At 35.2% G+C, this 17,190-nt stretch overlaps 1 protein-coding gene across 1 annotated transcript; it reads right to left on the minus strand.

Annotated features, from left to right (window-relative positions):
* Positions 1-5,708: 5,708 nt before the first annotated feature.
* LOC110739957 (Golgi SNAP receptor complex member 1-1-like) lies at positions 5,709-13,338 on the minus strand. The gene is made up of 5 exons (XM_021920439.1): positions 13,198-13,338; positions 12,536-12,763; positions 11,534-11,701; positions 6,836-6,949; positions 5,709-6,335 (listed from the first exon to the last, which is right to left on the minus strand). The coding sequence occupies exons 1-5, from the start codon at positions 13,234-13,236 to the stop codon at positions 6,222-6,224; spliced, it is 663 nt and encodes a 220-aa protein (XP_021776131.1). The 5' UTR covers positions 13,237-13,338; the 3' UTR covers positions 5,709-6,221.
* Positions 13,339-17,190: the final 3,852 nt, after the last annotated feature.

Below are 17,190 nucleotides of genomic sequence, written 5' to 3' on the forward strand. Positions count from 1 at the left end.
CAAATTCTCAAGTGTTATATAGAGTTATATTTTTGTTAAAAAAAATCTCCTTAATATTATTATTAGTATTCTTAAGATTCTAAAAAAAAAAAGTTCTTCTCCATATTATAATTAGTAATCATACAAAAAAAAATGAGCTCAAGAGGAGGAATGGGAAGGAGTCAAAGTGGTGGTCGAAGTGGTAGCCAAAGGAGTGGTGGTGCAAATTTTTCGTATGAAATTAATACGGAAAATTTAAACCAATTTGTCAATGAATATGGAGATTATGGTTTAGGAGATAGGCAAAATATTCAAACGTCTCCACCACAACATTTCTCCCACGAGTCCCACCAATCATCAAGTTCAACTATGCCACCTCCATCGCAACCAACATCTCAACCTTCATCTCAAGGTAATTTCTAATTAAATTTTTATTGTTATGAATATTTAAAAAAAACTATTATTAATGATTATAAAGTTAGTTTAGTTTCCAATTTTCTATGATTTACAATTAGTTAATTACCATGAAAAATGCGTTTAAATAAGTATAATTAAAATATTTAAAATTTAAAAGCTTATTTTCATGAATAGCATTTAAAAATTAATTTTAATAATTTGATTTATGAAAGGTGGTGGCGGTGAAAGTAGAGGTCGAGCACATTTTTCTTGGGTGTGGAAACATTTTGAACGAGTTGAGGTCACACCCCCGGGATGGCAACCTGGTCAACCAAAGAGGTTCACGTGTACATGCCTAGTTTGCAAGGCGCTAGGTTCAAATGTCAAGTCATATAATTGGAAAACGGGAGATGGAACCGGAACCTTGAGTCGGCATTTGCAAAATAAACACGACTTGTTCGAAAATGGCCCCCGTCCTTCGGGGGGTGGCGTCCAAACACAATTGGGTGGATACATGAACCAACCCGGCGGAGGTACACCTTTCATTTATAATAAAGATAGAATGATTGATGAAATGAGTATTTTAGTTATTGCTAATGAATACCCTTTTAGTTACGGTGAAAATGCAAACGTTGAGCATTTTAATAAAGTTGCATTACAACCTGCATTTACTCGTGTCCCCCGAAATACCCTAAGACGTTATACACAAACTTCTTATTATAAGTATAGGAGTGGTTTGATTGAATTATTTCGTACTTTTGATGGTCGTGTTAGTTTTACAAGTGATACATGGACTTCTAGTTTTGGCGAACCTTTTCTTTGCATTACTGCTCATTGGGTGGATGATGATTGGTTTATTCAAAAACGTATACTATGTTTTCAAGCTATGGAAGAAAGGCATACCGGTTTTAACATCAAAGTTCGTATTTTGGATTGTTTAAAAGAATTTCACTTGAATAATAAAGTTTTTTCTTTGTCTCTTGATAATGCAACTGCAAACACAAAGTGTATTGACTATTTGAAAAATGACTCCGAGTTGAATTTGTTGTTGGGTGGTAGTCTCTTGCATGTTAGATGTTGTGCTCATATTTTGAATTTGTCTGTTCAAGAGGGTCTCGCTGAGTTGCAACCATTGCTAAACCCAATTAGAACAGTTATAAAATGGATTAGGATTACTCAGTCAGTTAGAAGAAAGTACATAGCTATGTGTAAAGAGAGAGGTCTTAAGAAAAGACAATGGTCTATTGATACCCCTACCCGTTGGAATTCTACTTTCAAGTTGTTGAGTGATGCTATAAAGTATCGTGATATTTTGACCCAACTTTACAATGAGACTCGTGTTGATCCTACTGAGTTAATAACCGAAAGTCATTGGACTAATGTTTCTTTTGTTCGTGATGTTTTAAATGCTTTTGATAGTGCAACTCATATTTTCTCTTATATTTATGAGCCTAACGTTCATTTAGTCATAATTGAGTGTGTTAAAGTTGTTCACACCATCGAAGAGCATATGAAGATTGATGGACTTCGTCCCGTTCTTGATAGCATGAAACGTAAGTGGCATACTTATTTTAGTGAATTTCCAATCATTTATGGAATTGCTGCTATTCTTGACCCCGGTGTCAAAGCTGAAGGTTTGGAAAATCTTTTAGAATTTTATTATACAAGTTTAAGTATCGATTATGATGTTAGTGAATATATTAACAAATGCAAATCTGTTTTGGGAGACCTTTATGATCATTATGCATCTATTTATGGTTTTGATTTGGCAACACCAACTACTACTAGCACTTCCGATTCTAGATTTGGTTTTCTTGATAAAGTTATGAAAAAAAAACACAAAGCATCTACATCATTCTCATCATCATCTTCTTCAACACTTGCTATTAATGATTATTTGTCATATCAACATGAGACCAACAACAACTTTCAAATTATAAAATGGTGGCAAGAACATAAATAAAGTTTTCCTATATTGGCGAGAATTGCAAAAGATATACTTGCAGTTCCCGCTTCATCTGTTGCTTCCGAGTCTGCTTTTAGTGCAAGTAGAAGAGTGTTAGATGAAAAAAGATCTCGCTTAACTCCGGAAAGCATTCAAATTTGTGTTTGTAAGAAAGATTGGGATCAAGCTGAAAGAAGAACTCAAGGTTTAAAGGAAGACGAAGACGATGAAGATGATCCTGTGATGATATTGGAGTCGTCAACGGATGATGCAGCTTCCGGGGATGATGATGCAACAAACATGGGTGGCTAGAAAAGTCTAAATCAGGTACGCTAAGAACTACGTGGGCTTTGATTCTTTCGGGATACGTAGGCAACTTATTTTTCGAAAATTACAATTTAATTGCAAAATTAAATTTTAGTTTTCTAAAGATAGGTCCAAGCCCCCCCCCCAAATTTCAAAAGAAGTACAATATAAGAACTACGCTGGCTTTGATTCCTTATTTTATAATATAAGGATACGTAGGCATCTTAATTAAGAGCAAGCCATCAAATTGTTAATTTTGTAAAAATTAAAACACCACACAACCCACCCGACCCTAACCCACGAACCCACCCGACCCTAACCCACAAACCCACCCGACCCTAACCCACTAACCCACCCGACCCTAACCCACCTAACCCACAAACCCACCCGACCCTAACCCACTAACCCACCCTTCGACCCACCCTAACTCACTAACCCACCTTGACCCGTCTAACCCACGAACCTAGCTCGACCCACCCATGACCCGTCTAACCCACAAACCCAGCTCGACCCACCCACGATCCGTCTAACCCACAAACCCAGCTCGACCCACCCACGACTCGTCTAACCCACGAACCTAACCCTGGTGTGTCCAACTTCTCCGACCCAACCCACGACCCGGCCCACCCTACCCTACGTGTGTCGTGCCGTGTGTCATGAAACCCCAACCCGCGACCCACCTAACCCTAACCCAGCTCGCACGACTCGCACGGTGGACACCTCTAATTCTAATAGATGAAGTATATTAGATGAAACTGAGTGTAAAGCCAATAAGATATTCAGAGGGTTTGTCTCTAAATATTTGCTCAATTTTCCTTTTTAATTAGTCCGCCCATTTAAGTTTATCCTATACTATATTTAGTTGTAAGGATCCACAAATTTTTTCTCAAACACGCTAATTTTTTTTTATATATCCAGGTAGAAGGTACATCAAAGAGTATTTTCTACAATACTAATTTTTTGCTCATCAAATGAGCAAAAAACCACATTAGTGCACCCGAGTGTATATTAAAGGTGTTGCACATCCACTGTATCTAACCTCATCACTTTTCACTCTCATCAACCTCTTTAAACCAAAAATTAAAATTTCACCCACATAGATCAAATAAAAGGGGACAAAGAGAGTAGCATGCAGTAATAGTTGTAGGTGGTATTTTATGTATGATAATTGACATGAAGATCCATGTGTGATGTGTGGTGGCCAAATTGACCGGCAAATAGATTTTTTACTTTCTTTTTTTTTTTTTTTTTTTTAGGGGGGGAGATGAGGGAAATTCCTTAAATGAGTCCCATGAGGTTTGATCCCTAATATTCAGGGATATGAGGTGGAAGCGATGCCACTACTCCATCACCTCAACCTCAATTGAACGGCAAATAGATGGTAAACTTAAGAGGCCCCTCTTCCGCTGCTATAAAATATACGAAAGTACTACTCTTATATGACATGATGTCCTCTGATTTATCATCAACCTTGAACATGAATCACCAATATGGCAATATAATACAAAGAGAGAGACTTCGATGTGATAGATAGTGTTCTATTTCTGACTTAACCAAATTAAAGTTAGGAAACAAATTAATTAAATCACTGTTTGCTTTGAATGATTGGGGTAAGGAATATAACATGCACTTATTATTAACTTCTCAACTGGCCTAGCTGGCCTGGAGTAGTTCAAACTAAAGAAAACTTTTCATGTCTCCTGCCATCATATATATGATCAGACAGCAGACATACTGAGTTGTAATAGGGATGCATGGTAAGATGTAAACATTATTCTTATACTGTATATGATTAGAATCACCTCTAATATAATCCAATGTTCAGTCTATATGAAAGTGTAAAATGTGTACATTGTACATTTAATAATGAAAATCAACGCTTACTACTGAAAGGTTCACGTACTCGGTGAACAACATTCGTTCACAATATCATGGTTTTTAGAACTTTCTAAAAAGAATAACATTCTAATTTGTTGCCAACCAAACAAATCACACATTATATATGGTATTTTTTTATGGACTTAATCAATATTTAGCGCAATTAGAAAATTGAACTACATATGTGTTAAAAAAAAGAAAAAGAAGCCCATTTGGGTAGCTTAACTAAGCTTTATTAGTTTCTAATTAAAAAAAGAAAAAGAAAAACTAGAGATAAATTTATTTATTTTTAAACCGATAAAATTTAAATAAATATCTGAGTTGCAATTAAGTGACGTTGCTTTGGCCCACATTTAAAAAAAATAAATTATAGTAACTTTGTATGACGATACTTGATCCTTAAGGCGACTTTCCTAGATTTCACTGTCTATATTTCATAAATCACAATCATAGTCATTGATAAGTAGTTAAATTGGGAGAGTTGTGTCAAATTCTACTCCACACATGCTGCTAAAGAAATTGAGCACTAGATCCCTTTTCCAATCTTAGATAGATTTTCTTGTTTCACTGTCCATTTTGTATTAATTTCACCATCTTTCCGTTTAAAAGTGGTTCAAATAATATTATTGCTTACTATTAAGTTCGAGTTCGATCATATAATAAATCCTAGTAAGAATTAAAAAAAAAAAAAAAAAAAAAAAAAAAAAAAAAAAAAAAACCGACATACGTGTAGTTCTTTACATAATTTCTTTCAAACAAACAAGTAGAACTTTACAAATATATCATTATTCAGATTATGATGGGATGATCCCATACCCAGGACACCTGTTGGAAGCCCTCGGATCTTCAAGGAAAAAATAATTTATCCACAACATTTCCATGCAACCTTAACGCAAACAAAAACCTAAAGGTGAACAACATCCAACAAAAACACACACAAAGAAACAACCCAAATGAAAACAAAGAACCAACAGCAACTAATTGAAAGATGGTTCCAAAAGACCACAGCTTTCTTCTCGAGTTTGTTCCAGCACTACTAGATCGAGGAGCAACCTGGATCCTTAAATATCACTCAATCAAACAAAAATATATCATCATAAAATGGCAAAATTAGTGGGTTGGGGACCATATGGCTTATTCTCCATTTAATATCCTCATATCTCATCATTTCTGTGGTTCAGGCAAATTCTAACTTACAAGCATATTACACCAAATCACCTGCTCTTAAAATAAATGTACACGAATTTTTAATCTCATTGTAAGTAACAGCCTAAGCATATCTCGTCAAAAATTACACATGCACAAGTACATAGCTATTGACCTTTCAATGTAAGGAAGAATAAACGACCTTTCGACTTGCAAGGTAGGATTTACTGTATGCAGTTGGTTACCCATAGCACACACATTATACAGTATTAAGAAAAGGTACAATCCTATACCAACACAAGTTCACACAACTTACTATACTGACTTTACATGAAAGGAAACAAAAAATGATCCCGACATATGCTGTTATCAATCCCATTAACTTCATTCTTAGTCCTCATGGCATGCATTTTCGCTTTTCCTGTCCCCACCATACGCAGATGCCAGCTAAGTGGAAGGTAAAGAGGATATTCCATGGGATAAAGTAAGGAATTGTGCCTGTAGCCTCCAGATGATAAAGCAGATAGAAGTTCCCTGAGTCTCCACAAAGAATATCCAATCATGTGTTGCCCTACTTGGTCAGCCAGTACATGAATATGAGGAATGTGCATACAGATGCGACAAGCGATAGTATGATAGTGTCCATAGACCTTTTCCTCTTTATAGAGGCAAGAATTTGATTCACCTACAGCATTGTCACAAATTATAATACAACATATGAGAATGGAGCTAGCTATCAGTTAGAGGGATGCAGGGCCCTAAACGGACCCACAACAGTATAACCAATTATGGTGTTTCTTATTGCTATTCTTATGGTCCAATTTACGTCTAATATTTATGAACCAAGCCTCCATTGTATCAATATCTACCAATATTTTGCAGCTTTGACATATTAGGGTTACTCTCACTGCACATTGGATTTGGTATGATCATAATGTCACGATTTGATATAAAAAAGAGTAGGTTACCATTGATAATAACTTTTTCTGTCATTACTAAATCCAATGTGCAATAACATAGGGTTACCAATGAGAATTTCCCCAACATACTAGCATCCGATTCACCAACCTCAATTTAGCTCTTTGATGCTCACATAAAAATATCACAACATAAATCTACATGACTCCATATATTTGAATACTTGAGTAATCTGACAGCTAGCAAGAATGTTATCAAAGTACATACCGTTGGAAGACGGCTGCTAACATTACTGATCTTTGAATTGATGCCCCCAAAAGTTGAACGCTGGAGTACTAGTGTGCCAAGGGTAGATTGTGCTTGAGAAATAACAGTATCCATCTGCAAATCAGTGGAATGATTACCAGTGGTATCAAATCAATGAAGCACAAAGGGAAGAGATTTTACCAAAATGAATAGTGTCTCAAAAATTTAATATACCCAATATCCTAAACTTCTTGGAGCAAGTTCAACCTGTCCATTGTAGGCTGAAAAGTACGCTTTTCCTGAGGTAGCTGGTTTGAATAATGATGTGCTTAGGACCTTCCTTTTCATCTCACTATCCTCAACTCAGACAATATAACTATAATTATGCCATTTTAAACTGTTCCTGCTTTACACGAGATTCTCAGGGATATATCAATTGAGATAAATTTGAGAGCTCATTTTATGAGTATTTATTTGATTTATTTGGGCTGCGAAGAAGTAGAGCAAACACTTGACAATTTCCTTATGGCAGTTTAATACTTTAATGTATGAAGGTGGTGAAACTAGAAGCTCTTCCTGATTAATTTGGGTACAATATTGAACATTTAAGGACATCTTGTTATCCTACCCCCAGAAAATGTAGCTACATTTGCTTTTAAAGATAAAACTTGCATTGAGACAAACTGAATTCTATTAGAGCGTAAGTGTCAATAAAATAACATTTTAACTACTCCGTACATAACAAAGTACAAACATTCCACTAATTCTAATAAGCATACTAATGGGTGAAACAAGATTTTATCTAGTTTCAAGTGTAATGACCCCTAGAGTAATTGCTCACGGCTTATTCTATTTCAGCAGCATTGGGTGACGTGGGCCACTCTTAATAAATTTCCTACTAGAAGCTTGACTATCAAAGGCTAGACTGGCATCATCAAAGTTCTAATCCAGATATTCCCCAATCAGAATACATGGCTAATAACCCTTAGGTACTAAAGACAAGTCATCTCACCTCCCCTGCCCTCACTACCCACCAAGGCCCCAGGTAGATATATAGTCCAAAACAACTTATTGGAAAGTATATGTCACCACTACACTCTTCATCAAAAGTTCGGCTAAAACACCAAAACGTTGTCTCCTCAATGGAGTGACACTCACAACCCCTCTTTTTTTTTTTTTTTTTTTTTTTTTTTTTTTTTTTTTTTTCTGGAAAAGGCAGGTACCTAATTCATCACACATATCAATTAGCCAAGGCCCAAAGGCAAACAAAAACATCATGCTGTCAACATATTGCAATTCCATAGAATATTAGAAACAGTCCTCGCTAATATTTTTCAGCCTAAATCTTACTATGACACCAACAGATGCTGCCTCCAACATTGGCCAGTACTATCCAGTATCCACCAATCACATTAACCATAAACATCTTATCAATCAAAGCCTTAATCCCATAAGTGGGGTCGGCTACATGAACCAAAAGTGATTATTCCGTATAGCCATCCACAAAAATCTTCCTCCTCCATCCCTGACGATCAAATACCTCATTGGCTCATTCACATGCAAATCCATTTGCTTTATATCCTTCCTAACTTCTTCCAATCAAGCCATTTTCGGTCTCCCAATACCTCATTTAAACATCTTATAATATTATAAAATATTGTAACCATGGTATTAAATCTCGGCCGCATCACCACATCGCAACTGCATTGTAAGGGAATTTGAGCTTACCACGACCAATATTTTAGGCCGCAACAGCTGCATTCCACCCGCATTGCCTGCGATTGCAACCGCATCCAAGATATAAAGTTATGGATGTAATGCTTATTTTACACTATTAAGTTCTAAAAGAAACATCAAACATTGTCAACAACAACAATTGACTCCCTCTGTATGTCCTTTCCATTTTCATATATTTCATTTTAATTGTCCTGCATACTGTTTTCTCTCTATACATTGTAAAATTTTTCTTATTTATTTTATTCTCCATCAACCCCATTCATTTGAGAAAATGGTTGATTTTGTTTTATGCTTTTCTAACTCTTTCCAAGTATCAACTAGGACAAAAATTGTGAAATGAAGGTAATAAACATATTAGTATCTACTTATTGCCATAATCTTCTTGATAACTCTCAAAATAAAAATAAAAGAGAGCTTGCTTTTGTCGAAAGTTCTAGTACATGAGTTTATACTTGCATAATATAATCTTTACAGGGCGTGAACTTCTAACATGAATTCAAACCAAGCTTGCAAACTTTAAACTACAGTCAAAGTTATGTAGAATAAAAAATAAAGATATGAAGTTGAAGGAGCACGGAGTTATGGAGACATGCGCAATGTTAACTTATAAGAACCAGTATATTTATCAATTTTCAAAAAGGAACATACAGTATGAGGTACCATCAACAATCCAACCAAAATTAGCTAGAAGGATATAATGGGCACCTTTTAGAACAATGACAACATGAGGTAGAAATAATTTGAGAATACACTGAATTAGTGAGCTTCAAATTATAATATGCTCTTGTATGGTTGAAAATGACAACAATCACTAACAATGGAAAATCATAAATGTTTAGGAGATAAGCAAAGTAACATATCAGAAAGCAACTCCCACAAGGCTAACCCAAGTAAGCCTCTTATCTTCTCTCTTATCCCCTATTCCCCGTTCTCAACCAAGGACGGTAAAGTTTTGGCTCAGAGAGAGCGTGGGGGTGGTGGGGTGGGGGGAAGGAATTATACATGTGAAATTCTTCTTTTTTGTCCTTCTGCAGAGGGATATTTTGCCTCATAAACAATAATAAAAGGTACTCGACCAGGAGGGGACCTCCAAATGAAATAGCTCCAAATATGTAGACTCATATGACCAAGATATACTCCTCTTCCTCAAAGAAGAAGCAATTTTTTGCCATTATAGACATATGTCATCTGCTTGAATATAATCTAACTTTGATATTACAAATTTCGAGATTAATTGGGGAAGAACCCATGTTCAGAAATTCAGATTTATGATGTCAAAGTAAACAGCCGGAGAAAGACACGTGATATAACACTATAACTCCATTACATTTGGCTAATGGCTGAGAAAACTAAGAAAGAAGACAAGTCTTAAACTAATATTTACCTACATTTTTTTTTTCTACCATAAATCATTCCTGGAACTCAGGTTAGTCAAACAACACTCAAGTCCTAACAGATTGCAGTAAATCTCTCATCAGAAATAATGACCCCCCTGTCTCCCTGTTCAGAATTCATACTTTTAAATCTCCCAACTCATCATCAATAAGGATCCATATATTACAACTGCTACCACGATTTTAAGGAAGGTTTTCCAGAGTCCTAAGATATCTGTAATCATAAAAGAAAACTCTCTCAATTGCCAACCACAGTATTGAGAAAGATCAGACTTTATAACCCTCTCTAACATACTTCTTATGTTTTCATTTATACCTTTCTAAATGGAGCTCCAAACAAGGCATAGCTGTTGCATCTCTTGACAAGGCCCGACTGAAAATTGTTTAATAGTTGGCATTTTTTGCTTATGTTGTTAAATAGTTGGCTCTTTGTTTCTTTTTGTCCAAGTAGCTTCTATAGCCATAGATATTTTTGCTTGATCAGAATTTTACTACAATCTCTATTTTTCACCTAAAACTATTGTTTATTGTTTTCATTCTTTGCACTTGTAGTGTTGGTTTTGCTTGAGATCTTTTTGAAATTCAATATTTATAAGGCCATACTGGCAGCAACAACTAACATTGGCTGACAACGACAGTGATATATAAATATGTTTAAGATCAAGTTCTATAGGACTTTCAAAAGACCAATGTTGCTTAATGGTACAGAATATTGGTCATCTAAGAAGGAGCACATTCAAAAGATGGAGGTTACGAAAATGTGCATGTTAAGATGGATGTGCGGGAACACTTTAACAGATAGAATCAGAAATAAAGTTATTCACAAGAAAGTGGGTGTTGCAGGCATTGCAGACAAACTAAGAGAAAATCGCCAACGTTGGTTCAGAGAGTAAGACAAAGACCAAAGGGTGCACCGGTACAAAGAGTGGAAGAGTGGGATCATGGTGAGCTTAAACAAGGTAAAGGGAGACCGAAAATGACTTGATTGGAAGGAGTTAGGAAGGATATGAACCAAATGGATTTGCATGAGAATGATATATTTGGACGTAAGGGATGAAGGAGGAAGATTTTTGTGGATGACTATACGGAATAATCACTTTTGGTTCATGTAGCCGACCTCGCTTATGAGATTAAGGCTTTGATTGATTGGTTGATTGATTGATTAGATCAAGTTAAGGAAATCAATATACTACTAATATATGTTCAATTGAATATTGATGGTTCATCCTAAGTACATCCTATAGGCATTTCATCGAATATTAGTTTAGGCAAACTGAAAACTCCCCACTTTCTGCTCTAGGTTTACAACAGCCAGACTCGCAGCTGTTAATCATTTATAGATATGCTATAGCAACAGCTCTAAAGATTACTGTATAAGATATATTTTTCTATAGCAGTTTCAAAGACTGATGTAAACAATCAGAACCTTTTTGTAGCGCTACATAAGTAGAGCAACTATGGAACTGCTATTTATGATGATATCTGTTGTTGTGACCATAAAGGACAATGGATAATAAATCCAATTCAACTCTCCATCAGTAGAACTGAAGGTTTAAGTAATGATAATAATGAAATAATTGTCTAATACCTGCCCTGTGTTCCTGCTGATAGTTGCATGCTCCTTTAGCAGAGATTGCTCCACTGAACTTCCTCCTTCTTCTAAGTCTAGCCTGCTACGATCAAATTCCCTGAAGTCTTGTAGCAGTGAAGCGTGTTCTTGCTTAGCTCTAAGGCTGGACCGAAGCCGATAAAACTCCTGCACTTCAACCATGTCAAACATTAAGTTAGATCTCCACAATCAACCGGGCATCAAGCTACTACAAATAATGCAACAGTTACTCGGGATGTAGAAAAAGATAAAGCATCACTGTGAAGTGAGTAAACAGAAGAAATCATTACTGCATGTGCAATAGTTTGAAATCATTGACAATGCAGATCAGAATCACTAAACTTAATGATATACAGTGGAATCAAATACAGCGTTTCTAGTACCCATTATTCATGAAAACGTAACATCAATTTCCACAGAATTATGTTTATTTCAATATTAGTAACTTTACAGAATAAATTGTGAAAACCTCGGCTGAAGGTGCCCTCCAAACTCTCTAGACAACATATACATTTCTTAATAATATTACTCACTTCTTTTTCAGATACAAAGGGATGTATGAACTCATAATTCTAACCAGGAGCTAGTCCCTAGATCGTTGTCCAAGGTACACAGTCATTATTCACCTTAGACAAGGATAATGTTAGGCATTGAGCCCAATAATCCAGCTAGTAACAACCTTCAATATTGTCTTAAGAATTGATTAAGCAAGAAAAACTGCCATGGAATACAGAATAAATTGGTTTGTCTAAGTTGAGAATTGACGTGTACACAGACAATATATCTAAAGAATTCAAATTTGCCCTTAGCTGTTACTATCTTCTTTCTTCCCCAAACCTTTACATTTCACATTTATAAAAGACAATACGAACAGCACAAAACACACACACATACCACGCATAACAATAGAGCTATGAAAATTTGAACACTCTCATCAAGTATCTCTCTGAAGAGATCAAGTGAGGATGCAACATAACATACCTGAGTTAAATCTTGAAGGATCTCTTGGTGTCTGGTTAAGGTGTGAGAAACCATCTCTGAGCCTCCAGATGACACCCATGCTCGCATCTGATTGTTAACCAGATCAAGCTGCTTTAATAGTTGTTCTATTCCAGACTCAAGATTGTTATCTGTTGTTTCAACTTTTGTAGCAACCAGTTTGCGGTATGAATTCATCTGCTCATCCAGCTGGGCTTCAAGTTTCCGAGCCTAAATTGTGGAATTAAGACATATCAAGTCTTAAGCATAACTGAATTATCTGCCTTTAAACTATCCGCAACACCCCTTGTGAATGACGGAGACGATTAGGAAAAGAACATCGGGTGGTTATTGGATTGTGTCATGGATGAATGTCATAAAATTAGCATAAACAAAAGGAATTCTACCCGCATTCAAGTAGATGGTAAGTTGGAAATTCTACTCTCACAGACATGATGATGATGTTGATGATGATGATGATCAAGAATCATCCTTCAACCATAAGTTATGAAGGTCTTTATGAATTTAAGTATTAAATCTGATTCTCAACAACAATCAGTGACTGATTACTAACCCTAAAAGTAAAGCACCATCACAAATTCATTGTTCAACTGTAAAAATTCCCAAATTAACTCAAAATTAGCGAAGAATTAAAAAAAACAAACCTGTTTTCTGAGGGCGTCCCAGGAGCTAGGGACATCCATGGTGGCAATCCAGATCAGATCTCAGGAGAGAGATTGGATCGTCGGTCACTGACAAACTAAACAAGGAGAAAAGGGGTTTGTTATTGTTACCATCAATATTAAAGTAATTACAAGTTTTTTTTTATTTTTTTTATTTTTATCCCACTAGTTTACGTCAAGTGCGTTTGACGCAACTGCACCTGGCCATATCACAACTCAAAAAAAAATAATAATAATAATAATAATAATAATAATATGACCCTCAGACCAGCAGGTGTGTTACTTTATTCTTGAGATCGTAGTCGCGATGTCTGTGTCGACTTGACAGGGTCTTCTCCTTTGATATAGTCTGGGTTATCTGACTTTGTTCCTGGACGAGTTGTGGCTGATGCAGCTCATCGGAAGCGAGTCAAGTACGAATCCAGTTGTCGGGCAATTGGATATGACTTCTTTCCTTTCTCTTTCTCTACACTTGGGGAATTAGAGAAGGAGGCGGTTGCATTGCCGAAGCGGATCCAGAAGTTCTCGAAAACTTAAGACATTGGGGCACGTGCTACTGCTCATATCTACGCTAGAATAGGGTTTGCGATAGCTAGAGGAGTGGGGGCCCAGATTGTATTTCGCTTCTCAATAATTTTTTTGTAGGTTGTATGACTTTGTCTTCTTTGAAATATAATAATAATAAATAAATAAATAAATAATACTTCATTGCTATATTTACCCGCCCATTGCCCACTGTCCATTAACCAACTCTGGTGCATATAGGCGCATAGGGCCTATGTATTTAGCATGCATATAGGAGGGCAATCGGGATTCGGTGGTACATTTTCTCTCTTTTAATGGTATAGTGGTACATTTTTATGTACTATTATGCATGTATAATGTATCATTAAAATATAAGTTGTCTGAATAGTACTTTTTATGTACATTATGCATGTAGTGGTACTTTTTGTCATCATATTTTCTACTACCGATTTTTTCTCAAATTTCCATTATTTACAAAAATGACATCCTATTTGCAAGTGAAATATATAGGGCCTATGTGCCAATAATTCAACCAACTCTACCATTGGACATTTAAATATTTTTTCCGTTTCTCTTTAATTAGTTACTCCCTCTGTTTTGTAATAATCGCAACATTTTCCTTATACGTACATTTTATAATAATTATTACAACGTTTCCTTATTTAATTTGGTAAGTATCCACTACTATTTTATTATTTCTTTCTCCTACCACCACACTTACACTAGTTTTTTTTTTATTATTTATTTTCACCTACGAATAATTAAATATATACATTCCAACTATACTTTATATTATTCAACTCTTACTTTGGACCCCGACTTATAATTTCCCTAAAATTATGTATCATGCCTACTATTACGATTATTACGAAACGGAGCACATTATTTTTCTTTTTAGTTAACTAGAACATACTCGTGCTAAAGCACGGAGTATATATATTTCTTGAGAAGAAATATAATCTTTAAATTATTGTAATAGGTAGTTTTGGGTAGTTTTATTAATAAAAATAAGTAATGGTGTTTTTTTTTTATTTTAAAATATATAGATGTGTAAGTTATGGTTTTTTATAAAAAAAAATAAAAAAAAAATTTGGAAGTTATTCAAAAAAAAAAAAAAAAAAAAAGTAGTGCATAGATTTTGAGGATTGGAGTTTTGGAGTGTTATGGATAAAAGTTAGGGAAAAACTCTACAATTATATAATAGATAGATAAAGGGGGTCTTTGACAATTGGCTTTTTGCCTAGCTTTTGGCTTTTTAATTTGGTCAAACAGCTAAAAAATATGTTTGGTGGTTAGCTTTTTGTTGGTTTTTAAGCTGGCTTTTCCGCCAAAAGCTAATAGGAGTAGCTTTTTCTATTGACCTTTGGCTTGTTGGCCCATCTTATGACTAATAAACAACTAACAACCATTAATAATTTTACCAACATTACTTTTGTAAACAGCTGACTTAAACAACTAACTTAGAAGGTCAATCCATACAGCTTATATTTCCAGCTAGTCAAACAAGCCAACATCCAACCGTCGATTGTCAAACAACCCCAAACTATCTCGATCTCTCTCTCTTGTCATATGGGTCCATTTTTTATTCTCTTTATTTTTCTCTTTTACAAAAATCTAGGAGTCCTCAATTTGCAATATGATACAACCAAAAAATTACGGAGGAAGTAATACATGTACTACAATTCTAAATTACAAATTTTCATATGTGGCTAGTCACACCGTGTGGCCGGAGTTAACTTTTTAGGGTTAACCTCTGATCGATCGAGTAACCCTTGATCGACCGAGTAATCCCTGACCAAATAATGTAACACCCCAATAATTCTCTCTTCAAAAACCTGTAAATACCTTTAACAATCTGCAAGAGAATTACTGACGTGCTACCGCCACATGTTCAAACGTTAAGGCTAGTTCAGAATTTAGCAGCGGAAAAACTAACTCAGTTATAAATAAGTTTCAAAACCAAAAATCAAAACCAAATTTAGTCTTACAAGTTGGAACCATTAAGGCCCTTATTCAAAACCCAATAAAATTAGTAAATAAATCAACCAGTAAATTAAATCCAAACTTATGAAATGAAATAAACTGTAGAAATATCCAACACTCCACTCAAAATCCCATCACCTTGATGCAAGTTATGATTATGTATAAACCTGTGATTAATCTGCTCCCCAATATTACAAGTGTAAAAATTGGATCATTACAGGGTCATTGATTGGCGAAGGCCATGACCAAGAAAAAGACACACAAAAGCACGGAATCAACAACGCTGAGTACATACAAGCTACGAAAGTATAACAAAGAATTCCTAGCCTTCTACTAATAAGCAGTCAAACACACAATTTAATTACTTACTCAAGCACATGTCTCAACTGTTAACATTACTAAGACTTCACTAATTAATAATAAATAATTCATTTTATTCATTGATTGGATTAAGCAATAGACCAGGTTGTCCCCCTATGCTCCGTTTCGGAACATTAATAAAAGAGAACCCTATGCCTCCTTTCGGAAACATTAATAAACATCCAATGGTAGACGGGCGCGACTCCGTGGCCATAGCTAGTATGAGATCTCATCTAACTCCTTATAGTTTAGAAAAACATTTGTAAACAAGAGACTCGTAAATTAGACGGCCTCTAGAAAGTACACGGCTAATACCCCGTGTATCCCAACCCCTGTTTGTCATTACTCTAGATGTGCATAAATCCAGAGTTTTATTGCTCATCCATCTTGCACTTTACGTAATTTACAAGTTTAAACTTGGTGAGACTCAAGTGCAAAACAACACACCCAATTATACATCAATCATTCAAACAATTCAAATTTCTAATTCAATTCTTGATCTATTAGTGACAAACAATATTTAGTATTGAATCCTTTAACTACCTCGGTGTATAAACACCTTAAGTGCATAAGGCACCTCAAATCCTCGACCTCGTCTTATAAGACTTTAATTCTCCCTTTACTCATTCCATTTCAATAAACATGAACGAGTATTAAAATAATTCATTCCACATATTCACGTACCTTTGCCTCTAAGCTCATCTTGCATGTTAATGCATAAATAATACTTACAAGATAAATTAATACGCATTCCCCATACATGAAATAAAACCAATCACCACATTAATCACCAATCAAACTTACTACCATACAATTCCAACCAATCTACAAGTTTCCTAAAATGATTCTAAGGTTTTCCAAGTCCTTAAACATGCTTCTAAAGTCAAGGTTTTCGTATCTTGTATGTACCTTGAGTAAACGAGTTGGTTAATTGGCCACTTTAGGAACTAAAAATCGCCTTCTACAAAGTCCCCTCCTAAACCAAATAATAATAATTCAATCAATACCCAAGCAATATAATTTACAGCAATACTAACATACTTTAAAACCCCTTAAACCATTGAAATAATGCTTTTAAATTACTCACATTAGTCCAAGTTAAAAATT

The sequence above is a fragment of the Chenopodium quinoa genome, unplaced genomic scaffold (genome assembly GCF_001683475.1).
Source record: "Chenopodium quinoa cultivar QQ74 unplaced genomic scaffold, ASM168347v1, whole genome shotgun sequence".
Classification (NCBI taxonomy): Eukaryota; Viridiplantae; Streptophyta; class Magnoliopsida; order Caryophyllales; family Amaranthaceae; genus Chenopodium; species Chenopodium quinoa.

Coding starts and splice junctions, on each gene's coding strand:
- LOC110739957 (XM_021920439.1), bottom strand. CDS start 13,236: ATGGATGTCCCTAGCTCCTGGGACGCCCTCAGAAAACAG. Junction 11,702..12,535: donor TCCTTCAAGATTTAACTCAG/GTATGTTATGTT, acceptor GTTGAAGTGCAG/GAGTTTTATCGGCTTCGGTC. Junction 6,336..6,835: donor TTAGCAGCCGTCTTCCAACG/GTATGTACTTTG, acceptor ACAATGCTGTAG/GTGAATCAAATTCTTGCCTC.